This window comes from Lampris incognitus, chromosome 16 (genome assembly GCF_029633865.1).
Source record: "Lampris incognitus isolate fLamInc1 chromosome 16, fLamInc1.hap2, whole genome shotgun sequence".
NCBI classification, from domain to species: domain Eukaryota; kingdom Metazoa; phylum Chordata; class Actinopteri; order Lampriformes; family Lampridae; genus Lampris; species Lampris incognitus.
In genome coordinates this window covers 45,922,880-45,950,039 of record NC_079226.1, presented here as the reverse complement: position 1 = coordinate 45,950,039, position 27,160 = coordinate 45,922,880, and the positions used below count along the sequence as shown (strand labels likewise).

Here is a 27,160-nt window from a genome sequence, read left to right as displayed (position 1 = left end):
CAATTCTTGCCTCCCTTCATTGGCTTCCTATCCATGTTAGATCAGAATACAAGGTGCTTCTGCTGACTTATAAAATCCTAAATGGGCTTGCCCCATCCTACCTGTCTGATCTCCTTAAACCTTACATGCCATCTCGAGCTCTTCGTTCTCAAAATACAGGGCTCTTGTGTGTACCCAAAGTTAAAAAGAAGTCAGCTGGTGGCAGCAGGGCCTTTTCCTATCGGGCTCCATTGTTGTGGAATAACCTGCCTGCTGCCATCAGACAATCAGAGTCTGTTGAGTCCTTTAAATCCAAACTTAAAACTCATCTTTTTGCCTTAGCTTACAATTAGTTGCCTTTAAGTTGAGTGCTTCACAACCTGTACTGCATGGCAGGTTGGTTTTCCGTCTCAATGAATTTACCAACCACTGTTCTGCCGACGAGATTATCGAGTATAGATTACAGAGTATAGATTATGGCTAATGATTATTGCAAACTGTTCTCTTCTCTAACATGTTTTTTCTCTCTCTCTCTGAATGATGTCTTCTCCTTTCTCTTTTTCTGTGTTTGAATGGTGTCATGTGAGTCTCTCTTGCGTGCACGTGCAGTCGGTTCTCCTCCCAGGTCTCCGTGGTGATGGTGGTCGCCATTTGGATGCTGCCTGCCCTTCCTCTCCTCACATGAGGTTTTCTTTCACATGATGATGCTGGTCGCGTGGCTTGGGTCCTGGACTGCTCCGTTGGCATGTGGACACTGCTTGGCATCCTGTGCATCATGTTCTTCATAAATTCTATGTCCATTATAATTCTGTTATCCTCTTTCAATGTTGTATTATGCAAATTGCGTGAACACAACATCCATTGCACGCTGTCCATCTTGGGAGAGAGATCCTCCTCTGTTGCTCTCCCTGAGGTTTCTTCCTATTTTTTCTCCCTGTTAAAGGGGTTTTTTAGGGAGTTGTTCCTTATCTGATGAGAGGGCTAAGGACAGGATGTTGTGTTGCTGTTAAGCCCACTGAGGCAAATTTGTAATTTGTGATATTGGGCTATACAAATAAAATTGATTGGATTTGATTTGAATTGATGTACTTGCACACATGAAATGAAACGAAACATCATTTTCCCCAGCCCACAGCAGTGCAACACAAAGACAAAAACATCCAAAAACTAAAAGAACTACAGGAACACATATATCTAAACTAAACTAAACAAACAAACAAACAAAAAAAATGGGCTATCTGTTAGCTTAGCCTGCCTCGTTTCTGCGTCCTGTCAGACCGCTGTCAGTGCTTCCTCTTTGGGCGCAGCGCCGGTCAGGGCCGTGGTCCTTGGGCCCACAGGACACATCAGACCAAGCTCCCTCAGCTGATCCAACACTTGCTCTCCACACTATGACAGTAAAAACACAGTCAAGGCTAGGCGAGGCTGCCGTCAGACCACCCTCAGTGCTATCAGAACTGCCGGTCTGCATGGGCTAGCAGTTAGCTTAGCCTGCCCTGCTTCCGTGTCCCGTCAGACTGCCCTCGGTGTTATCTCCTTGGTCACATCTCCAGGCAAGGCCGTGGTCCTTGGGTCCACAGGATGCAGCAGATCAAGCTCTCCCAGCCATTAAATGCAGACAAACTTAGACACAGACGTGGACCGAGGCACTGCATGGATGGTACTGGGGTGAGGCCACAGCAAACTACAATTTTTTTTCAAATATGAAATAAAGTGCATGCTGCTCTACTTTATTTTGGCCTCACCCCACAATGTACACTTTACCTATGCCGTAGAGCACGTGATGATGTAAGATGTACTCTGCACTCTCTACAGTCCTTGAATAGACAGAGCCACTCACCAGCTATGTCACAGATAACCAATAACTGTCCTAAACCAAGAACATGGCCTGTGTGAAAAAGCGCAAAGTCGACCAGGAAAACCATTGCTTCAAATCTGACTGGACTGACCAGTTTTGTTTTATTTTACCGGACCATGCCAATGCCAAACCGACATGCTTGATATGCATGCAGACCGTAGCTGTCTGCAAAGCAGATCTAAAGCGGCATTTCAACACTAGGCATGCTGCCAGTTTTAATGCTAACTACCCTACAAAATTAGATCACTGCAAATGATAACATCATACAAGCACTCCGTTTCTACTATCTGTAAATCAACATTGGCACAATAGAGTGCAACAGCTGCATCACTATGTTTCATGAAACCCTGTTAAAGCTAAGAAGCCATTCACTGATGCTGAGCGGATTATCACGTCTGTAATTGATATGGTTGGCAAAGTTTTAAGTCTTGATGAGAAAAACAAGAAAACGGGTGTGGCGCTACTAAAGCAAGTGCCATTGTCGGCTAACACAGCAACAAGAAGAGTAGAACTTTAAGTGGAGGAATGTTTCTCCAATCTACTCACTGATTTTAAGAAAGCAGAAACCATATCACTAGCCATACACTCGTCCATAGAGAAATTTGGTTTTGGGCATAGGCTGGTAGGATGGATTAGAAGAATGTACGATAGGGCAGTTAGTTGTATTAAAATCAATGGGATAGTCACAGAAACATTTAAGATAGAGAGGTCAGTCAGGCAAGGGTGTCCCCTATTGGCTCTGCTGTATTCCTTGTCAGCAGAACTGATAGCGGCACAACTGTAGGGAAATGACATAATTAGGGGTATAGAGCTACCAGGAGGGCAGGTGAGTTTAGTTTTATCAGTATGCAGATGACATGACAGTTACAGTAAAGGACAAGGTAAGTGTAGTTGGGGTATTAGATACTCCAGAGCTGTATGGTAGGGCATCAGGGGCTAAAGTAAACATAGCTAAGTCAGAAGTTATGTATATAGGGGCAAGTAGAGAAGATTTAGGAATAGGATTAAAAGAGAAGATGGATTATTTCAGGGTGTTAGGTGTGAATTTAGGGATTGAGGATGAGGAAGGCAGAGATATACAGTATGAAGAGATATTGAATAAGATTAGGAAGACGTTGGGGTTTTGGAAACTTGGAGGGTTGAAGCTGAAAGAGAAGGTGGTGGTTGTGAATGGATTAGTTATGAGTATGATTGTGTATGTAATGAATGTGTTGGATGTGCCTGAGAGAGTTTTGAAGGAGGTGAAAAGAATGGTGAGAGTTTCTGTGGGATGGGAAGGGAGTTTGGATAGCAAAGGAGGTGATGGAAAATGACTATGACGATGGTGCGTTGAAGTTAATCAATTAAGGGGTGAAAAGGAAAGCACTTAGGGTGAAAATGATGGTTAGATACTTAAGAAACAAGAGAGATGACATATGGAAGGAGTTTCAAAGGGAGGCAGTTTATAAATGTGGAGGGTGTGGGGAGGGTGGCGTGTATATACAAATGAAGAAAGATATGTTGAGTGGAGTGTCTGAGTTTTACAAGGAGGTGCTGGAAGCATGGGGAGAGTTTGTGAAATGTGTGCAGCATGAATGTAAGAACGTGAAGCAGGTGTGGGAACAACCAGTGTTTTTAAATCCAAAAATCACATTTGAGGGGAACACAATCTACAACAGGTTGATATGTACAAGGGTTATGAGGGTACAGGTACTGGTAAATGACGTGAGGGGAAGGGGTGATGGAATGTGGTTGGGAATGGCGGTGAGGATATTTGGAAAGATCGGGGGGGCGGGCAAGAGAATGGGTGAGTATGATTGAGAGAGAGGCTGTGTTGGATGAGGTTGGAGATATAGAAATGTATGTGGGAAAAGGAGAGAGGAGAGAGAGACTGATGGGTGTGAAAACGAGAGTGATGCATAGATGTTTAAGAGGGGAAGAAGTGAGAAGAACAGCTGTGGAGAAAGTGTGGGAGTGGGTTATGAATAAGATGAATGTAGGGAAGATATGGAGGAATTTGAGAGTGAAGTGGAACAGTGTTGAATGTGAGAATTTTGACTTTTTATTAAGACACAACACGGTGTTCAATAATACAATAATTAGTAAGTGTGATGTGGATGTGAAGAAAGACTGTGATGTGTGTGGTGTGGAAGTGGAAACATGTATGCATGAGTTTGTTGAATGTTGTGAGCTGGACGGACACATGTTCAAAATGAAGGAATTAATAAGTAGATGTAGGAGAGGTGGTTTGTTGACAGCTTTAATAAGTAGATGTAGGAGAGGTGGTTTGTTGACAGAATTAATAAGCAGATGTGCTAGAGGAGGTTTGTTGACAGAATTAATAAGTAGATGTAGGAAAGGTGGTTTGTTGACAGAAGTAACAAGTAGATGTTGGAGAGGTGGTTTGTCGACAGAATTAATAAGCAGATGTGCTAGAGGAGGTTTGTTGACAGAATTAATAAGTAGATGTAGGAGAGGTGGTTTGTTGACAGAAGTAACAAGTAGATGTTGGAGAGGTGGTTTGTCGACAGAATTAATAAGTAGATGTAGGAGAGGTGGTTTGTTGACAGAAGTAACAAGTAGATGTAGGAGAGGTGGTTTGTTGACAGAATTAATAAGTAGATGTAGGAGAGGAGGTTTGTTGACAGAATTAATAAGCAGATGTGCTAGAGGAGGTTTGTTGACAGAATTAATAAGTAGATGTAGGAGAAGTGGTTTGTTGACAGCTTTAATAAGTAGATGTAGGAGAGGTGGTTTGTTGACAGCTTAATAAGTAGATGTAGGAGAAGTGGTTTGTTGACAGCTTTAATAAGTAGATGTAGGAGAGGTGGTTTGTTGACAGAATTAATAAGCAGATGTGCTAGAGGAGGTTTGTTGACAGAATTAATAAGTAGATGTAGGAGAGGTGGTTTGTTGACAGAAGTAACAAGTAGATGTTGGAGAGGTGGTTTGTTGACAGCTTTAATAAGTAGATGTAGGAGAGGTGGTTTGTTGACAGAATTAATAAGCAGATGTGCTAGAGGAGGTTTGTTGACAGAATTAATAAGTAGATGTAGGAGAGGTGGTTTGTTGACAGCTTTAATAAGTAGATGTAGGAGAGGTGGTTTGTTGTCAGCTTTAATAAGTAGATGTAGGAGAAGTGGTTTGTTGACAGCTTTAATAAGTAGATGTAGAAGAGGTGGTTTGTTGACAGAATTAATAAGCAGATGTGCTAGAGGAGGTTTATTGACAGAATTAATAAGTAGATGTAGGAGAGGTGGTTTGTTGACAGAAGTAACAAGTAGATGTTGGAGAGGTGGTTTGTTGACAGCTTTAATAAGTAGATGTAGGAGAGGTGGTTTGTTGACAGAATTAATAAGTAGATGTAGGAGAGGTGGTTTGTTGACAGAATTAATAAGTAGATGTTGGAGAGGTGGTTTGTTGACAGAATTAATAAGTAGATGTAGGAGAGGTGGTTTGTTGACAGAATTAATAAGTAGATGTAGGAGAATTGGTTTGTTGACAGAATTAATAAGTAGATGTAGGAGAGGTGGTTTGTTGACAGCTTTAATAAGTAGATGTAGGAGAAGTGGTTTGTTGACAGCTTTAATAAGTAGATGTAGGAGAGGTGGTTTGTTGACAGAATTAATAAGCAGATGTGCTAGAGGAGGTTTGTTGACAGAATTAATAAGTAGATGTAGGAGAGGTGGTTTGTTGACAGAAGTAACAAGTAGATGTTGGAGAGGTGGTTTGTTGACAGAAGTAACAAGTAGATGTTGGAGAGGAGGTTTGTTGACAATATTAATAAGTAGATGTTGGAGAGGTGGTTTGTTGACAGAATTAATAAGTAGATGTAGGAGAGGTGGTTTGTTGACAGAATTAATAAGTAGATGTTGGAGAGGTGGTTTGTTGACAGAATTAATAAGTAGATGTAGGAGAAGTGGTTTGTTGACAGAAGTAATAAGTAGATGTAGGAGAGGTGGTTTGTTGACAGAATTAATAAGTAGATGCAGGAGAAGTGGTTTGTTGACAGAATTAATAAGTAGATGCAGGAGAAGTGGTTTGTTGACAGAATTAATAAGTAGATGTAGGAGAGGAGGTTTGTTGACAGAATTAATAAGCAGATGCAGGAGAAGTGGTTTGTTGACAGAATTAATAAGTAGATGCAGGAGAAGTGGTTTGTTGACAGAATGTAATGGAGAGAATTGTGGTTGTTTGGGGTGACTGGTAAGGTGAGAGTATGCAATGTTAATTTATTAAATTATGTTATAAGCCATGCAAGGTTTGCTGTCAAGGTAAGTAGGAATATAGCCCATTATGAAAAGATAAAAGCTGAGGTGTGGACTATTTCAGGAGTATAGTGAAAGATATGTTAATATGTTGTGTGGTTTTGTTAGAGAAGAAGAGTATTGGTGGTTTTGCAGATCGAAGCATTTTTGTTGTGATTGGGGTAGAGGGAGGGTGATGTTAGATTTTGGTTAAACAGTATACTGTGTGTGGTATATTTGTATTTTTTGTTTGATTTCTTTGATTCGGTGGGGGGGGGGGGGTCTGTAGGATGGAAGCCATGCCAAGGCCTACAGGTTACCTCTCTATTTTCTCTTTTGTCGACCTGTGTTGTAATCTTTGATTCTGTAGAGTTTGATGGGTTTGTGAAATGTTTTATTTCCCTACTGGTCTAGCTTATGTATTGTATTTTGAATGTTTTTTCTATAGAATAAAAGAGAAAAAAAAGACTCATCCTGTAACCAAACTGATATGGAACAGCTAATCTGTGTTCACAAGATGTTTTGATGGGAAGACGTTTCGGGAAGAGCTGCTTTGTTTGCTTCCTCTGCCTGGGGGCACAACTGGGGAAATCATCTTTAATAAATTAACACACTTCTTTGAGAAGAATGGCTTGGATGTGAGCAAAATTATGCCCGTTGTCCCTGATGGGGCTCCGTCACTGTTGGGACAACACAAGGGCTTGGTAAGCAGGCTTGCTGCTGTTAACCCAGAGCTCTTGGCATTTCATTGCATTATTCACAAATCAGTGTTGTGCACTAAACTGTGTGGGGAAATGAAAGAGGTGTGCTGTGACGACACTGGAAAGTTTCATTCGCAAGAGTTCTAGTCTGCAACATCGCTTTTTCAGAGCATTACTGGAGGAAACGTCAGTGGAACACAAGGATCTTTCCCTGCATTCCTCCTCGCATCCTCACCATTCTACTGTCCTCCCTCTCATTCACACATATGAATTCTGTCTTGATCCTACTGACGGAAAAAGGTGCTGCTCTGAAAAGTTGAAAAACAGGTTTTCTGCCAATGACCCATCATCAGTCTGGAGCAGTTTAAAAGACATTACTAGCTACAGGAGACCATCCCCCACACTGCAGCGACCCATCTGACAATCTAAAAGGGTTTTACTGCAGGTTTGATAAGCACACTTTCACACCCCTCACTCTCTCCAGCCACAACACACAACCAACTGCACTCCCTGCCAGCCACTCTCCCTTAGGGCAATGACCTAACGTCTGTGATCATGAAATCATTCAAGAGACTGGTGTTGGCCCACCTGAAGGAAATCACAGGCCCCCTGCTCGAACCCCTGTAGTTTGCCTACTGACCAAACAGGTCAGTGGAGGATGCAGTCAACATGAGATTGCACTACATCTTCCAACACCTCGGCTCCCCTGGGACATATGCATGGTTCTTTTTGTGGACTTCAGCTCAGCGTTCAACACCATCATCCCAGATATCCTCCATTCCAAACTTACCCAGCTCACTGTACCAGCCCCCATCAGCCAGTGGATTAAACACTTCTTGACAGACAATCAGCACTGGTGGCCCCCAGGGATGTGTGCTCTCCCCTCTACTTTTCTCCCTCTACACAAATGACTGCACCTCAGGTGACCCATCTGTTAAACTTCTGAAGGTGGCAGATGACACAACCAGCATTGGCCTTATCCGGGATGGTGACAGTCTGCGTATTGACGGAAGGTTGATCAGCTGGCCCGCTGGTGTGGCCATAACAACCTGGAGCTGAACACGCTCAAAACAGTGGAGATGACAGTGGACTTCAGGAGGAGTCCCCCAACACTGCCCCCCCTCACCATAGGACAGCATGGTGTCTGTGGTTCCTACAGGTTTCTGGGTTCCACAATCTCCCAGGACCTAAGGTGCGCATCCAGCATAGACACAATCATCAACAAGGCCCAGCAGAGGATGTACTTCTCCGCCAGCTCAGGAAGTTCAACCTACCTCAGGAACTGTTGATTCAGTTCTACACTGCAATAATCCCGTCTGTCCTCTACACATCCATCACTGGACTGTCTGGTTTGGTTCGGCCACCAAACAGGGCAGGGACAGACTACAACGGACAGTTAAGTCTTCAGAGAAGTCATTGGTGCCAACCTGCCCTCCATTCAGGACTTATACACCTCCAGACTCAGGAAACGGGCAGGCAACATCACTGCAGACCCATCACACCCTGGTCACAACCTGTTCCAACTCCTCTCCTCTGGTAGGCGCTACAGAGCACTGTACCCCAAAACAACCAAATATAAAAACCGTTTCCTTCTCCGAGCTGTCATTCAAAAGAACATTTAACACTGTCAATAAATCCAACCATGTTGTGTATATACTGTACTGTATATGTTGTATATGCATGTTGTATATACTGTACTGTACATTGTAGGTATACTGGTACACTATGTCATGTCCATCTACCCCAGGCATGGTAAGCTGCTAACATGTATTTCAGCATCTCTGATATATTCTCTGCACCACTGCACTTTATCCCCTCTTATTTCACCTGTATAAGTCAGTCCTTGTGTGTATATGTGAAGATTGTTGTGTTGTAGTGTTGTTATTCTATGTTAAGTACACTGAGAGAGCCACAGAACCAGAGTCACATTCCATGTATGTGCAAACCTACATGGCCAATAAACACGATTCTGATTGTGAATTGTCTATGCATCATAACTCAATGTCCTTGAACTTGTATTGCATACTGGATATTGTGCTCATCTGTTTGTACTGTGTGACAGTTGTATTTGTCTATTTGCATTGTTTGTGCTTATTATTGTAACAATGTTTGTGCTGCTCTCTTGGTGAGGTTACTCTAGAAAAAGAGATTTTAATCTCAATGAGACTTTTACCTCGCTAAATGAAGGACATATGGAAAGGATACTATATATCATTGGCAGAGGTGCACAAAAATGCATAACCATATCCCCAGAGACACAGGTGCACAACACTGATGTGTGGAAGTTACACACTGTTCCACATTTATAAATATCATGCGACACAAGAAGGTGGCATGTCAAACCTGTCATGATTTTAACCTACATTCAACCTTCCTGCAGTCTATCTACCTGGGCATATAGCCTTCCTGAAGTCTATCTACCTGGGCATTTAGGCTTCCTGCAGTCTATCTAAAAGGCGTGTGTGTGTGTGTGTGTGTGTGTGTGTGTGTGTGTGTGTGTGTGTGTGTGTGTGTGTGTGTGTGTGTGTGTGTGTGTGTACCTCTGAGCGGGTAACAGGGGTGGAGCTGATGCCAGCATTGACGGCTGTCCAGGAGCGAGCAGTGAGAACGCAGGCGAACAGCGGGTAGAGGTCTCCAGCACCCATCCTGCGGCTGTAGGTCTCCACCCCGGCCATGTCTCCCCTGATCAGAGCCTGCCACAACCGGCAGTAGTTCAGCCTGAAGTCTGGCTGAAGCTCCTACTGACACACAACAGCAAAGAGAGGTCAGCAGTGAAAGAGAAGGAAGACTAAAGCTCAGCAGAGAAAGAGAAGGAAGACAAAAGGTCAGCAGAGAAAGAGAAGGATGACAAAAGCTCAGCAGAGAAAGAGAAGGAAGACAAAAGCTCAGCAGAGAAAGAGAAGGAAGACAAAGGTCAACAGTGAAAGAGAAGGAAGACAAAAGGTCAGCAGTGAAAGAGAAGGAAGACAAAGGTCAACAGTGAAAGAGAAGGAAGACAAAAGGTCAGCAGAGAAAGAGAAGGATGACAAAAGCTCAGCAGAGAAAGAGAAGGAAGACAAAAGGTCAGCAGAGAAAGAGAAGGAAGACAAAAGGTCAGCAGTGAAAGAGAAGGAAGACAAAAGCTCAGCAGAGAAAGAGAAGGAAGACAAAAGGTCAGCAGTGAAAGAGAAGGAAGACAAAAGCTCAGCAGAGAAAGAGAAGGAAGACAAAGGTCAACAGTGAAAGAGAAGGAAGACAAAAGGTCAGCAGAGAAAGAGAAGGAAGACAAAAGGTCAGCAGTGAAAGAGAAGGAAGACAAAAGGTCAGCAGAGAAAGAGAAGGAAGACAAAGGTCAACAGTGAAAGAGAAGGAAGACAAAAGGTCAGCAGTGAAAGAGAAGGATGACAAAAGGTCAGCAGAGAAAGAGAAGGAAGACAAAAGGTCAGCAGAGAAAGAGAAGGAAGACAAAAGGTCAGCAGTGAAAGAGAAGGAAGACAAAAGGTCAGCAGAGAAAGAGAAGGAAGACAAAGGTCAACAGTGAAAGAGAAGGAAGACAAAAGGTCAGCAGTGAAAGAGAAGGAAGACAAAAGCTCAGCAGAGAAAGAGAAGGAAGACTAAAGCTCAGCAGAGAAAGAGAAGGAAGACAAAAGGTCAGCAGAGAAAGAGAAGGATGACAAAAGGTCAGCAGAGAAAGAGAAGGATGACAAAAGGTCAGCAGAGAAAGAGAAGGAAGACAAAAGGTCAGCAGTGAAAGAGAAGGATGACAAAAGGTCAGCAGTGAAAGAGAAGGAAGACAAAAGGTCAGCAGAGAAAGAGAAGGAAGACAAAAGGTCAACAGTGAAAGAGAAGGAAGACAAAAGGTCAGCAGTGAAAGAGAAGGAAGACAAAAGGTCCGCAGAGAAAGAGAAGGAAGACAAAAGGTCAGCAGAGAAAGAGAAGGAAGACAAAAGGTCAGCAGAGAAAGAGAAGGAAGACAAAAGGTCAGCAGAGAAAGAGAAGGAAGACTAAAGCTCAGCAGAGAAAGAGAAGGAAGACAAAAGGTCAGCAGAGAAAGAGAAGGAAGACAAAAGGTCAGCAGAGAAAGAGAAGGAAGACAAAAGGTCAGCAGAGAAAGAGAAGGAAGACAAAGGTCAACAGTGAAAGAGAAGGAAGACAAAAGGTCAGCAGAGAAAGAGAAGGAAGACAAAAGGTCAGCAGAGAAAGAGAAGGAAGACAAAAGGTCAGCAGAGAAAGAGAAGGAAGACAAAAGGTCAGCAGAGAAAGAGAAGGAAGACAAAGGTCAGCAGAGAAAGAGAAGGAAGACAAAAGGTCAGCAGAGAAAGAGAAGGAAGACAAAAGGTCAGCAGAGAAAGAGAAGGAAGACTAAAGCTCAGCAGAGAAAGAGAAGGAAGACAAAAGGTCAGCAGAGAAAGAGAAGGAAGACAAAAGGTCAGCAGAGAAAGAGAAGGAAGACAAAAGGTCAGCAGAGAAAGAGAAGGAAGACAAAGGTCAACAGTGAAAGAGAAGGAAGACAAAAGGTCAGCAGAGAAAGAGAAGGAAGACAAAAGGTCAGCAGAGAAAGAGAAGGAAGACAAAGGTCAACAGTGAAAGAGAAGGAAGACAAAACACAGAGGAAACAACACAGGGGAAACAACACAGGGGAAACAACACAGGGGAAACAACACAGAGGAAACAACACAGGGGAAACAACACAGAGGAAACAACACAGAGGAAACAACACAGGGGAAACAACACAGGGGAAACAACACAGAGGAAACAACACAGGGGAAACAACACAGGGGAAACAACACAGAGGAAACAACACAGGGGAAACAACACAGAGGAAACAACACAGAGGAAACAACACAGGGGAAACAACACAGAGGAAACAACACAGGAGAAACAACACAGAGGAAACAACACAGGGGAAACAACACAGAGGAAACAACACAGGGGAAACAACACAGAGAAAACAACACAGGGCAAATGACAGGGGAAATGACACAGAGGAAACAACACAGGGGAAACAACACAGAGGAAACAACACAGAGGAAACAACACAGGGGAAACAACACAGAGGAAACAACACAGGGGAAACAACACAGAGGAAACAACACAGGGCAAATGACACAGGGGAAACAACACAGAGGAAACAACACAAGGGAAACAACACAGAGGAAACAACACAGAGGAAACAACACAGGGGAAACAACACAAGGGAAACAACACAGGAGAAACAACACAGAGGAAACAACACAGGGGAAACAACACAAAGGAAACAACACAGGGGAAACAACACAAGGGAAACAACATAGGGGAAACAACACAGAGGAAACAACACAGGGGAAATGACACAGGGGAAACAACACAGGGGAAACAACACAGAGGAAACAACACAAGGGAAACAACACAGGGGAAACAATACAGGGGAAACAACACAGAGGAAACAACACAGGGGAAACAATACAGGGGAAACAACACAGAGGAAACAACACAGGGGAAACAACATAGAGGAAACAATACAGGGGAAACAACACAGAGGAAACAACACAAGGGAAACAGGGGAAACAACACAGGGGAAACAACACAGAGAAAACAACACAGGGCAAATGACAGGGGAAATGACACAGAGGAAACAACACAGGGGAAACAACACGAGGGAAACAACACAGAGGAAACAACACAGGGGAAACAATACAGGGGAAACAACACAGAGGAAACAACACAGGGGAAACAACACAGGGGAAACAACACAGGGGAAACAATACAGAGGAAACAACACAGGGGAAACAACACAGGGGAAACGATACAGGGGAAACAACACAGAGGAAACAACACAGGGGAAACAACACAGGGGAAACAATACAGGGGAAACAACACAGAGGAAACAACACAGGGGAAACAACACAGAGGAAACAACACAGGGGAAACAACACAGAGGAAACAACACAGGGGAAACAACACAGAGGAAACAACACAGGGGAAACAACACAGGGGAAACAACACAGAGGAAACAACACAGGGGAAACAACACAGAGGAAACAACACAGAGGAAACAACACAGGGGAAACAATACAGGGAAAAGTAAACCGGGGAAGTAATAGCACTTTCTACTGGGAGCAAGCTGACATGAAGGTTGCCTACTGTAATAGGACCTTTCCGTTACCACACCACAATGGTACTGCTGCGCTCTGAAACACTATTTTTTCCAACGGCTTGAGCCATGCCCTGCCACTCAGCAGGCTCAGCACACTGTGACAAGTATCCACGCAGCCAATAGAAACGAGGAAGCCAGCCAGGCATATATAAATAATATAAAATCCATTACCCATTATCCAAATCGCTTATCCTGCTCTCAGGGTCGCGGGGATGCTGGCGGAGAGACCAGCATCGGAGAGACGGGGGCAGCAGGCGGAGAGACATCCTGGACAGGCTGCCAGGCCATCACAGGGCCGGCACACACACACACTTTCATACCTAGAGACAATTTAATATGGCCGATTCACCTGACCTACATGTCTTTGGACTGTGGGAAGAAACTGGAGCACCCGGAGGAAACCCACACAGACACGGGGAGAACATGCAAACTCCACACAGAGGACGACCCGGGATGACCCCCAATGTTGAACTACCCCGGGGTCGAACCCAGGACCTTCTTGCTGTGAGGTGACCGCGCTAACCACTGCGCCACCGTGCAGCCACATATGAATAATACAAAATAAAATATAAAATAAAAATATAATAAAGATAACGATGAACTTGTTCTGCTTTAATTTTTGAAAACTCCGCCTATTTTTCTCTTAGTGCGGCTCACTATGTCCACACATAGAAGTTCGTTGGATTTTTTTGGGGGGGATTTGGAAAACTATACATTTTTGAAAACTTCATAGAAAAACAAATCGGAAAGCGCATGATTCCATTTTAACAGAAGCCAATATGGTGGCCATCTTGGATTTTCAAAAATGGGGACCTTCAAACACTTGTTTCTCAATATCTCGCCTCCTAGATTACCAGTGGCTAAACCTACATTTTTGGGGGTAGGAAATTCAATGATGCTAACTAGAAATCGGTACAGCTGAACAATGGCACAAGTTTAGGTCACCATCTTGGATTTTTAATGTGCATAACTGAAGTTTATACGCTTATCTCCTTATCCTGACATCTAAGTGACATAGGAACCTGAGCCAAGTGGCTATCTTAACTCAAGGTGTATATAGCTACAATAGTAAGGTATATTACTTCACATAACCATGTATGCCACACATCCTCAATTTTATGATAATAGTTAAAACCCAGAAATCTGGCTTCTCAACTACAGGAGAATAAAACCGTAAAACAAGTTGACTTAAATAGCCTATAGAAACAAAAAAAACAAAAAAAACAGAATCAGATTGCCAAAAGTTTGAGGAAAAACAGAAATGCGATGACACTCATACTGCACATGCTCAGTTAGACACCCCCCCACCGCCACCAAGAAGACACATTTGACATGTGCTGCTGCATTTATGGAGAAAAACATTACATTACAGTCATTTAGCCGACGCTTTTATTCTAAGCGACTTACAATAAGTGCATTTAACATAGGAAATCAGAACTACTAGTCATCAGAGGTCATAAGTGCATCTAAACAAGCATCTAAGAGCAAAACCAGTGCTAAAGTAAAAGTGCAAGAAAGAGATTTTTTTTTAATGAGTGAATACAATAAGTGCTAAGAACAAGTAACAGGGTAGTAGTTCTTAAAGAGGTGAGTTTTCAACCTGCACCGAAAGATGGGCAGCGACTCCGCTGTCCTGACATCAGTGGGGAGTTCATTCCACCACTGTGGGGCCAGGACAGAAAAGAGCCGTGACCGGGTCGATCGGCAGCAAGGGCCTCTGAGCGATGGGGCAACCAGGCGTCTCGAGGGCAGCAGAGCGAAGTGGTCGGGCGGGGCTGTAGGGCTTGACCACGGCCTGGAGATAGGAAGAAGCTGTTCCTTTCATTGCCCTGTAGGCTAGCACCAGAGTCTTAAACTGGATGCAAGCAGCTACTGGGAGCCACTGTAGGGACATGAGAAGGGGAGTTGTGTGGGAGAACTTAGGGCGGTTGAACACCAGACAAGCTGCAGCTTTCTGAACAAGCTTGATGGCCGACGCCGGGGCGCCAGCAAGGAGGAAGTTGCCGTAGTCCAGTCGCGAGATGACCAGAGCTTGGATGAGCACCTGTGCCATTTTGTCGGTGAAGAATGGGCGAATCCTCCTGATGTTATAGAGGAGAAATCTGCAGGAGCGAGCAACCGATGCAACATTTTCAGCAAACGACAGTTGGTCATCCAGGATCACACCCAGATTCCTCACAGTCCGAGTTGGCGTCACCACGGTGTTGTCAATGGTGATGGCCAGGTCTCGGTATGGGCAACCTTTCCCCGGGAGGAACATCAGCTCTGTCTTGTCCAGATTGAGCTTCAGGTGGTGTGTTGCCATCCACTCCGAGATGTCAGTCAAGCACGCAGCAATGCGTGTCTCTACTTGTGTGTCAGAGGGAGGAAAGGACAAGATCAGCTGGGTGTCATCGGCATAACAATGTTAAGAGAAGTCATGCGAGCGAATAACAGAACCCAGGGATGTTGTGTACAGGGAGAAAAGGAGAAGACCCAGAACCGAACCCTGTGGAACACCTGTAGTCAATCTGCGAGGCTCCGACACAGAGCCCCTCCATGTCACCTGGTAGGAGCGACACGTCAGGTAGGTTGCAAACATTGAGAGTGCAGAGCCTGTGACACCCAGCCCCTCGAGGGTAGAGAGGAGGAACTGGTGGTTCACTGTGTCGAACGCAGCTGACAGGTCCAGGAGTATCAGGACAGAGGAGAGAGAATTTGCTCTCGCAGAGTGCAGCGATTCTGTCACTGCAAGGAGGGCCGTCTCTGTCGAGTGACCCACCCTGAACCCAGACTGGTTGGGGTCCAGGAGGTTATTCTGGTGGAGGTACAAAGAAAGTTGGTTAAAGACAGCACGTTCGAAAGTTTTGGATAGAAAGGGTAGAAGGGAAACTGGTCTGTAGTTTTTGACATCAGAGGGGTTAAGTGATGGTTTCTTGAGAAGGGGGGTGACTCTAGCAGTCTTGAAGGCAGATGGAAAGCATCCTGCCTGGAGGGAGGTGTTGATGAGGTGGGTTAGATAGGGAAGGAGTTCAGGTGCTATAGACTGAAGAAAAGGGGAGGGGATCGGGTCAAGGGTGCATGTGGTGGGGCGACTGGATGTGGTGAGGTTTAGAACCTCGTCGGGGGAGAGGGGAGCGAGGTGGGATAGGGTGGTACGTGGAGAGGTGAATGAGGGTGCAGAGGGTGGGATAGTGCAAACAGTACTAACTGGGTGGTGAGAAAAGGAGGATCTGATGTCATTTACCTTCTTGTCAACGAAGTTCACGAAGTCCTCAGGGAGAAGGGAGGAAGTAGGAGGAGGAGGTGGGGGTTGAAGAAGTCTGGAGAAGGTTTCAAAGAGTTTCTTAGGATTACAGGCAGAGGATAGGATTTTAGAGTGATAGAAGACAGCCTTAGCAGCAGAAAGGGAGGAGGAGAAAGTGGAAAGAAGAGACTGGAAGTTGAGAAGGTCCTCTGGGAGTTTGCCTTTTCTCCATTTGCGCTCTGCCACTCTCAGGCTCCGTCTGTCAGTGCGTACTGAGTTGGTCAGCCAAGGAGCAGGTGGAGTTGGGCGTGCAGGCCTGGAGGTAAGGGGACAGAGATTGTCTAGAGAAGAGGAGAGGGTAGAGAGAAGAAGATCAGTAGCAGTGTCCGGGGGTAGGAGAGAGAAAGATTCAGGTGTAGGGAGGATAGAGGTAACAGAGGAAGAAAAATCAGTGGTGGAGAGAGAGCGGAGGTGTCTACGGGTGGAAACCATGTGGGTAGGGGAAGGGACTGAGGGGGGTGAAGAGAAGGAGAGAGAGTAGGACATGAAATAGTGGTCAGAGAGCTGGAGGGGAGTAACAGAGAGACTGGAAATAGGACAGTGTCTAGTAAAGATAAGGTCCAGCTGGTTGTCGGCATTGTGGGTAGGAGGAGAGGGTGAGAGGTGAAGGTCAAAGGAGGAGGGGAAAGAGAGAAGAGGATCTAGCTTGTTAGTGTGGATGTTGAAGTCACCTAGAAGGATAAGTGCAGAGTCATCAACAGGGTAGTGCGAGACAAGTGTGTCAAGCTCCTCCAGAAACTCACCAAGGGGGCCTGGTGGGCGGTACACGACCACGATGGTGAGTTCGACTGGATAAAAGACAGTAACAGCATGAAATTCAAAAGAGGGTGGAGAAAATTGTGGAATGGAAACAAGAGAGTATTTCCATTTCAGGGAGATCAGCAGGCCAGCACCACTCCATAAGTTTTAGAGGTATGAAAGTAAATTTTCATGCTCATATGAAAATTTCAATCTGAGCCTGTCACTCAGATTGGATCTCTACCACTGCTTCCAGAGGTGGCGCATGAATGGTCAACCTTTCTCACTGTGATTAGGCAGACCAGTGAGCTCAGGCACCTGGCAGTTGGTGACGAACACCCTACTGTCATCTCATTAGATATGGCCCTATATGAGAAGGTTGTGCAGTTGGATGCCAGGCCTGACTTGAAGCGTACAGTTGTCTCCAGACTTGGTAAATTACACATTGTCATGGCTGCTCTGACACCTCTTGGATCCTCCATAGAGAATTCAGGCATAGATGATGCCTGAATAGAAGCTGATGTCTAGAGTGCAGCAACAACGAGGCAGATCCTCAAGTGCATACACTACAAGAGTTCTCTCCGGGCCCACATCCACTCATATGTATGTAGTTCTGTGTGAACTGGTACTGGAGGAATTCTTCAGAGAGAACCCAGAGCTGAAAAACGTTTGCAGGCAGACAACAGAACAAGTAGAAGCAGTCTGCTCTGAGGAGGACAAATCTGAAAAGGCTGAATATGCCAAGGAAGCCAACGCTACCCTCCTTGAAGCCTTGGTTTCTGCTGAGGTGATCAAAGCATTCAAAGAGTGGGAAGCACAGAAAGCCCAACACACCATATTCAGATCCACCATGAACTATCTGCACAGAGTGGAGGCAGTCCTGTTCTTTTTGGCTGAATCTCACAATGCTGATCTCGCACTCCATCTGCAAGCTGCAGAAGCACTCAGCAAGTTGTTCTTTGCTTTTAACCGGATCAAATACAAACGACTCTGGCCCAGACACATTGCTGATATGCATGACCTCAGAACCAATCATCCTGAGACCTGGAAGGAACGCTTAGCAGGTAATCTGTCAGTCACCAGAAATGAGATTCCATTTTGGCCATAGGTGCAGACCATGCACGCGAACATCTCAACAAGCAGATGAAGGTTCACTCTGGACTGATTGGAATCTCCAATAATGCCAATGCTAGGCAGAGATTCTTCACGACTATACCCAAACTGTCACGCCTGTCAAGAGAGTTCAAGGGTCAGTTTGGCATTGAAACAGCTGGCAAGAACACAGAACATCCTGGACTAGGATCTAGTGACATCAGAAGAGCTCATGAGGCAATTGACAAAATTAAGGCTGCCATACTGAGTCATGGCAACCCAGTTACTGCCGAGGGTGAGAAGTTGTACAACATTATCACACATGCCTACGTCCCACAGGAATATGTCCCTCAGATCTTGAACATCAATGACACGGCAGAAACTGTGCGAAGACTATGTATCAGAGAGAATCAATGGAGAAATCCGCCTCTGGGCACCAGTGAAGAAGGAAAACAACAAAATGTTCATGTCTGGCAACAAGAGGTCCACTGTGAAAATCAGAGACAAAACTGTAGATCTGATAGAGACCAAAGATCTGTATGGCAGACAGCTGGTGCTTGCCTGATCTAACAGACACATTGACCAGAAACAGGCTATTGGCAACTACGAGTTCACACAGACACCAAGAGCACTCTTTGCCCCTAATGGGGATATACTGCCATGCACTGAAAAGTCAAAGTTGATCCACCTCCTTGAAAAGCTGGCAAAAGAAGCTTTGATGGTGTTTTAAGCCCCCAACGTACTCTTCCAGGCAGCACTGCATGGAAGGCACTCCCCGCCCCCAACAGTTTCATCCAATCACAGCACTGGTTAGGGTTAGGGTTAGGGTTAGCGCCAGTGCTGTGATTGGCTGAAACTGTAGGGGGCGGGGAGTGCCTTCCATGCAGCGCTGCCTTGAAGAGTACGTTGGGGGCTTAAAACACCATCGAGCCAAAAGAAGACACAGCAGATCAGGACCAACCACAAGCTGCAGGTGAAGCTCCAGTGGACACTGAAACGCTGGGCTCGAATCAAGATGGTCATGCTAGTCGCAAAATTGCACTAGTGGATGGCATGGTTGTTGTCCAAAAGCTGACAAAGAAGCCAGCAACAGTAGTCACAGTCAAAAATGTAAGTGAATGGGTCTACAGCAGACTGATGTCTCTAACTAGAGACTATGATGAGGTGATTCTGGTGTTTGATACCTACAAGGCTGATTCATTGAAGCACTTCACAATGGAGAAAAGAAGACAAGGAAAGGATCCAATCCAATACCCAATCGGAGATGACACGAACATCAAGAACATTCAAATGAGCCGCTTATTTTCTCATGATAAAACAAAGGCTGATCTGACTACCTGGCATCAAAGACCATTGAATACAGCAAAGATGCCCTAACTCTTGTCATTGCTTCTGCTGCAGGACACACCAAGAGCAACAGTCAGTTGCACTTTGGAAGCAACAGTCATGAAGAAGCAGACACCTTGTTGATCCACCATGCAGTTCTGGCTTCACGTCGCAACCCCTCCGATGCACAGCTCATGTTCTTCTCCCCAGACACAGATGTACTGGTGCTGGTTGTAGCAAAATTATGAAATCCTGCTGAAAAATACTTGTGTTTCAATGGCATCTGGGATTTTGGAAGTGAAACCAATATGGAAAGTTCTGGGTGCAGATCGATCAAAAGTTTTGCCGGCATTTCATGCCTTTACAGGAGCAGACAACACTCGGCGGTTTTCTAGAATAGGCAAAGCTACCTGGCTGAACATGTACCTCAAAGCAGATGATCATGTCCTCAAGGCCCTGCAGATGCTTCCTCAAACCAGCGAAGTGACATAGGATCTGCTATCTACATTAGCTAGTTTTGTATGCACTGCATACTTACCGAAGAGGATTCAAATCGACAACATCCCTGAACTGAGATGGCATCTTTTCTGCAAGCACATGGCAGAAGTGAAAAGCTTCCACCCACACTTGGTGCTCTCAAGCAGCATGTCCTAAGAGCCCATATCCAGGCCAGAGTGTGAAGTCAGGCACACATCACTCAGCAGCAGTACCTTGATCCACTAAAGAATGGCTACTTCAAGGATGGGGATGGCCAGCTGAAGCCACACACAAATGAGTCCCTCCCAGCACCAGAGGCTATCATTGCGATGGTTAGATGTCAATGCAAAAGCGACTGTTCTTTGCACAGATGCTCATGCAGTTTTGTGGAGCTACCCTGCACAGAGCTATGCCAGTGTAGCACTGACTGCCGAAATGACGAGGACTCTCGGAATATAACGTTTTAGCGACAGTATGATGACAGTGAGGATGGAGATGTGTAGACTGGTCTACAGAAATTGCTAGCTTGTGTTTGTGTTAATAAATGACACACGCGTTTATGTAGTCAAAGAGAGAAGTCGTCTGTCTCCACATTCCTGCTACTTCCGAAGGTGTCAAACTCTGAAATATGTTTTCCTGTTTTGGAAGATAGTCCCCTCAATATTATTATCTCCCAGATCATGTTTATCGCAAAATAAATTCTGCTATGCGTATTAAAAATGTAAGATAGCCACCAAAAATATATATCATTGACTGTCTATATATATATTTATAATTAACACCATTGGATTCCTTGCCCCCCAAAATGTATATTTCACTACTGGAATGGAATCTTGATTCTATGTAATCTAGGATGCGAGATATTGAGAAATTAGTGTTTGAAGGTCGCCATTTTTAAAAATCCCAGATGGCCGCCATGTTGGCTTATGGGAAAATGGAATCATGCATTTTCTGATTTCTTATTCTTTGAAGTTTTCAAAAATGTAGTTTTCCTAACCCCCAAAAAAATCCAACAAAATTACACAAGGAACAGTACTATCTGTCCTCTGCAATTTCCCCAAAAACCTAGTCAGGTGTGTGCTGGACCCAACAGTGAGCCCAGTCGTGCTGTGTGCAGCAGGGAAAGATGGCTCTCTGTGTGGCGACCAGCAGGAGGAGAGCACACAGCCCCACCCTGTGATATGCCTGTGAAACAGCCTAGTACATGATATACACATGAACATCTAAACCCAACTGCATTATGCAAATGGTGCCTTTCATCAACATAGTTGATGGAATGACACTAAAAATCATAATGGAGAATGGAATTTGTTTACAACATCAATTTGAAGCAAAGCCTTTTCATCTAGGGTCTAAAAGAAGAGCTGAAAGATTTGGGTGGGTCCTTAGTTCTGCTGTCTGTCTCTTACCACCTCGTAGCACAAACATAACACCAAGCTGAGAGCTGTGTTGGCACATCAGGCCACTACAACACACTGCCATATTCCCTGAGACCTTACTGATCTGGATCTAACTAATCTGGATCTAACCGATCTAACTGATCTGGATCTAACTGAGCTTGATGGAACTGATCCAAATGATCTGGATCTAACTGATCTGAATCTAACTGATCTAACTGACCTAACTGATCTGGATCGAACTGATCTGGATCAAACTGATCTGAATCTAACTGAACTGGATCTAACTGACCTAACTGATCTGGCATCAGCAATTTTTTTTTTTTAGAATTATAATGTGGAGGAAAACAGTTGAAGGGGAAAGTGTGTGTGTGTGTGTGTGGGGGGGGGTGATCTATTCCTCAGTAATACATGAAGTTTTTCTTCCTAGTAATGAGTAGTGTAACCATAGAAACAGGATTATAGGTAAATTACAAAATATTTTTGCTTTAAATATCCTCAATAAGTATTGAAGTAGAAATATAACAACAACAACAACAACAATAATAATAATAATAATAATAATAACAAGTTCCGTAGAAGTTCAACCCCTCGTCCACATGGCACGGACCGGGCAACACAAGTATGGCAAGCCAGCAATACAAGCGGCCAAAGGGGCTCTGACAAAAACAAAAGCCGAAAGGCTCTCAAGTACCGGGTTGGCATCTGGCGGAGGTTAGCCTGCCTCATGGGCAGAAGAGGCTCTTTAACCTTGGTCAGTAACTCTCCTAGAGCTGGTATCTTGAAAAAATACTGGTGGTTGTGCAACCTAAAGTTCACTAAAACTCTTATTATGGAAACTCGTATTGCCAGATATTCATACCGCATCGGTCATCGCTCGGGTTACCAAGGAACGCGGTCGTCAGTGAGGAACCAGGCTGAGATCGAAAAGTGTGCTACTGGAACAAACTCTACCCAAAATGCACCAGGGGATCACCACACCGAGGACATTTCTCAAAGAGGCCCTCATGTTGCACCATCTCAAAATCCCACTAAAGCCAGTTGACAGAAATGGTCTAGGGAAGAGTACAAAGAAGTCATGGAAGCCTTCTACACTGCTTCCTTCAACCCCAAAACATCTGTAATTGAAAGCACCTATGACATCTGGTGTGCCAATAACCCCACAAACAGGCTAAATCTAGATGCCAACAAACTTGCAAATGTCCACCGTGATATCGTCAATAAGAATAGACTAACTGAAATGGAGCTGCAAGCCATCCAAGCAGGAGTAAAGCAGGGAGATGAGAATGTAAAACCTGATGAGAGGGATACAAACACAGATCCAGAGGAGCAAAATGTAGATAAGAATCACAACAATGAGAGAACTGATAAGCCAGGTGACCAAAAACCACCGAACAAATGAAGAAGATGAGAATGTGAGCGCAATGAAAGAAAGCATCCTTAGAAAATACGAAATAGCCAAAGAAACCCCAATAGGCCAGAGACCACCAAGTCCAAAGATAAAAATCAATCAGCACTCAAAATCAGCCATAGAAACGGCAAACAAAGCCATCAACCATATGAAAGACCAACTTCCAGAAGTGCTGTCCCTCACAGACATTAACCACCTTGTCTATGCAACTGCCTCTGCCATCACTGAATCACGGGGCATCAAACAAAAGAGGAAGAACTGACGAAGAAAAGATAACCAACCAAAATGGAAAAAGAAAATTGAAAGTGAAATACGCAAAATTAGGGGAGACATGAGATTAAAAACAAGAAACCAGTCAAAGAAAAACGAAAAAAGAACACTAATCAGGAAAGACAACATCAAACATAAGGAGGAAATACTAACAGCCATTGAAAAATTGAAACAACAACTACAAGCAAAAGCCCAACAAGTGAAAAGGTTCGATGAGAGACAAAAGTTCTTCCACTAGAACAAAACTTACAAAGAAAATGCAAAGAAATTATATAGAGAACTAGGTAAAAGGTCCGTTGAAGTCAAAGAACCCCCTAAAATTGATGAAGTCGAGAACTTCTGGAGCAACATCTGGAAAAAACAATAGAATTACAAAAAAAAAAACGTTGAATGGATCGGCCAAGTAGAAACAGAGAAGGGCTCAAAAAATTCATGAGACGTACAACAAAAACGTCTTCCTGAGTGTAAAGTATGTATCATTACTGTTGAAAGTGATGAAAAGGGATCATCAATAAAGCTAATTACTGTACATGTGAATAATAAAATAGGCATTGATGTGCATTCTTATACATTGTTTTACAAGCTGCCAACTGACACAGAACCATTTATTTATTTATTCATTGGCTCGGAGAGAATATTTATCAGAAAGCATGTGTGTGTGTGTGTGTGTGTGTGTGTGTGTATTTATAATCAATGGGTGTGTGTGTACAACTGTCTGTGAGAAAAACAGCTGTACATGGATGAATGTGTGTGTTATATTAAGGAAAACATCAAAACAAGTGTTTATCAAAAAGCTTTTAGTGCCCTGCTGGACTAACAGCTGTGTGTGTGTGTGTGTGTGTGTGTGTGTGTGTGTGTGTGTGTGTGTGTGTGTGTGTGTGTGTGTGTGTGTGTGTGTGTGTGTGTGTGTGTGTTTATGCATGTATAGTATCTCCATTTGACCTGTGTGTACATCTTCACTGTCTGCACACACTTTGTATGAACCCCAGCTCTCAGCTGAGGGGAGGAAACATGGCCTGCACTTTCAGAACAAATGAATGTGGCTTCTCTGAGCGGTGTGACGAGGAGCCGACCTGGACTGTGTTGATTCCACACCTGATAGAGGCCATGATCCAGCAGCACAATCTCCGTTTTCTTACTGCAGGGACACTTGCTGACGAGCACGTTGCCTGGGTGGGGGTCGCAGTGGACAAAGCCATGCACAAAGATCATCTCGCTGTACATTTTGCCAAGGTTCTCTGAGATCTGTCAGGGAAATGAAGCAGAAATGACGGATATCCATATGGAGGTCTATACAGTATCTTCAGAGGACAACAGGACAATGTACATCCAACATTTACAAAAATATGTATAAGTATGTTTGTTTAGAATGCATTAAAAACACTAAATGTAGTCATTTTTATTTCTTAAGAAGGCCATTACTGTGAAGAGGTTCAATAAAAAGTAGGAAGAGCTTTTCACAATGTATTACAGCACCTTTTAGAATATTAATAATGAAAACAGAATTGCACATCAGAAAAAAAAGAAAAACTTGCATTAATATTTCAGCACGGCTACAGTGGACTACAGCGACATAGCTACAGTACGACAGTGGACTACAGTGGACTACAGCGACATAGCTACAGTACGACAGTGGACTACAGTGGACTACAGCAATGTAGCTACAGTATGATAGTGGACAACAGTGGACTAAAGTGATGTAGCTACAGTATGACAGTGGACTACAGTGGACTACAGCAATGTAGCTACAGTATGATAGTGGACAACAGTGGACTAAAGTGATGTAGCTACAGTATGACAGTGGACTATAGTGGACTGCAGCAATGTAGCTACAGTATGACAGTGGACTACAGTGGACGACAGTGACATAGCTACATTATAACAGTGGACTAAAGTAGACTACAGCAATGTAGCTACAGTATGACAGTGGACTACAGCAGACTAAAGTGATGTAGCTACAGTATGACAGTGGACTACAGTGATGTAACTACAGTATGATAGTGGGGTACAGTGGACTACAGCTACGTAGCTACAGTATGACAGTGAACTACAGTGGACTACAGCAACATAGTTACAGTATGACAGTGGACTACAGCAACGTAGCTACAGTATGACAGTGGACTGCAGTGGACGACAGTGACTTAGCTACATTTTGACAGTGGACTACAGTAGACTACAGCAATGCAGCTACAGTATGACAGTGGACTACAGCAGACTAAAGTGATGTAGCTACAGTATGACAGTGGACTACAGTGGACTACAGTGATGTAACTACAGCATGACAGTGGGCTACAGTGGACTACAGCTACGTAGCTACAGTATGACAGTGAACTACAGTGGACTACAGCAACATCATTACAGTATGACAGTGGACTACAGCAACATAGCTCCAGTATGACAGTGGACTACAGCAACGTAGTTACATTATGACCGTGGATTACAGTGAATTTAAGTGGACTACAGTGACATAGCTACAGTATGACAGTGGATTACAGTGGACTACAGTGACGTAGCTACAGTATGAAAGTGGACTACAGTGACGTAGCTACAGTATGACAGTGGACTACAGTGGATTATGGCGACATATAGCTACAGTATGACCAGGGACTACGGTGGACTACAGAAACATAGCTACAGTATGACAGTGGATTGCAGTGGATTTAAGTGACATAGCTACAGTATGACAGTGGACTACAGACAGTGACGTAGCTACAGTATGAAAGTGGACTACAGTGGACTACAGCAACATAGTTACAGTATGACAGTGGACTACATTGGACTACAGTGGGCTACAGTGATGTAGCTACAGTATGACATTAGACTACAGCAACGCAGCTACAGTATGATAGTGAACTACAGTGGACTACAGCAACGTAGCTACAGTATGACAGGGGACTACAGCAACATAGTTACATTATGACAGTGGATTGCAGTTGATTTATGTAGAATACAGTGACATAGCTACAGTATGACAGTGGATTACAGTGGACTACAGTGACATAGCTATAGTATAACAATGGACTACAGTGGACTACAGTGACATAGCTATAGTATGAATGTGGACTACAGTGGAATATGGCGATGTAGCTAAAGTATGACCAGGGACTACAGTGGACTACATCAACATCATTACAGTATGACAGTGGACTACAGCAACATAGCTCCAGTATGACAGTGGACTACAGCAACGTAGTTACATTATGACCGTGGATTACAGTGAATTTAAGTGGACTACAGTGACATAGCTACAGTATGACAGTGGATTACAGTGGACTACAGTGACGTAGCTACAGTATGAAAGTGGACTACAGTGACGTAGCTACAGTATGACAGTGGACTACAGTGGATTATGGCGACATATAGCTACAGTATGACCAGGGACTACGGTGGACTACAGAAACATAGCTACAGTATGACAGTGGATTGCAGTGGATTTAAGTGACATAGCTACAGTATGACAGTGGACTACAGACAGTGACGTAGCTACAGTATGAAAGTGGACTACAGTGGACTACAGCAACATAGTTACAGTATGACAGTGGACTACATTGGACTACAGTGGGCTACAGTGATGTAGCTACAGTATGACATTAGACTACAGCAACGCAGCTACAGTATGATAGTGAACTACAGTGGACTACAGCAACGTAGCTACAGTATGACAGTGGACTACAGCAACATAGCTACATTATGACAGTGGATTGCAGTTGATTTATGTAGAATACAGTGACATAGCTACAGTATGACAGTGGATTACAGTGGACTACAGTGACATGGCTATAGTATGACAATGGACTACAGTGGACTACAGTGACATAGCTATAGTATGAATGTGGACTACAGTGGAATATGGCGATGTAGCTAAAGTATGACCAGGGACTACAGTGGACTACATCAACATAGCTACAGTATGACAGTGGACTACAGTGAACTATGGCGATGTAGCTAAAGTATGACAGTGGACTAGATGGACTACAGCAATGTAGCTACAGTATGGCAGTTGACTACAGCAACATAGCTACAGTATGACAGTGGACTACAGTGACATAGCAACAGTATGGCAGTGAATTACAGTGGACTACAGCAATGTAGCTAATGTATGACAGTGGATTACAGTAGACTACAGCAATGTAGCTACCGTATGACAGCGGACTACAGCAACGTAGCAACAATATGATAGTGGACTATAGTGGACTACAGCAACGTAGCTACAGTATGACACTGGACTACAGACAGTGATGCAGCTACAGTATGACAGTGGACTACAGCAATGTAGCTAAAGTA

General features: G+C 44.1%; 1 protein-coding gene across 1 annotated transcript in view; it reads right to left on the bottom strand.

Moving 5' to 3' along the window:
• adck1 (aarF domain containing kinase 1) overlaps window positions 1-27,160 on the bottom strand; it is a 162,761-nt gene that overhangs the window by 26,881 nt on the left and 108,720 nt on the right. The window contains exons 7-8 of the mRNA XM_056296407.1: window positions 23,972-24,121; window positions 9,305-9,502 (exon numbers count right to left, since the gene is read on the bottom strand). Coding sequence (XP_056152382.1) covers window positions 9,305-9,502; window positions 23,972-24,121 — 348 coding nt within the window. The remainder of the gene's footprint in view (window positions 1-9,304; window positions 9,503-23,971; window positions 24,122-27,160) is intronic.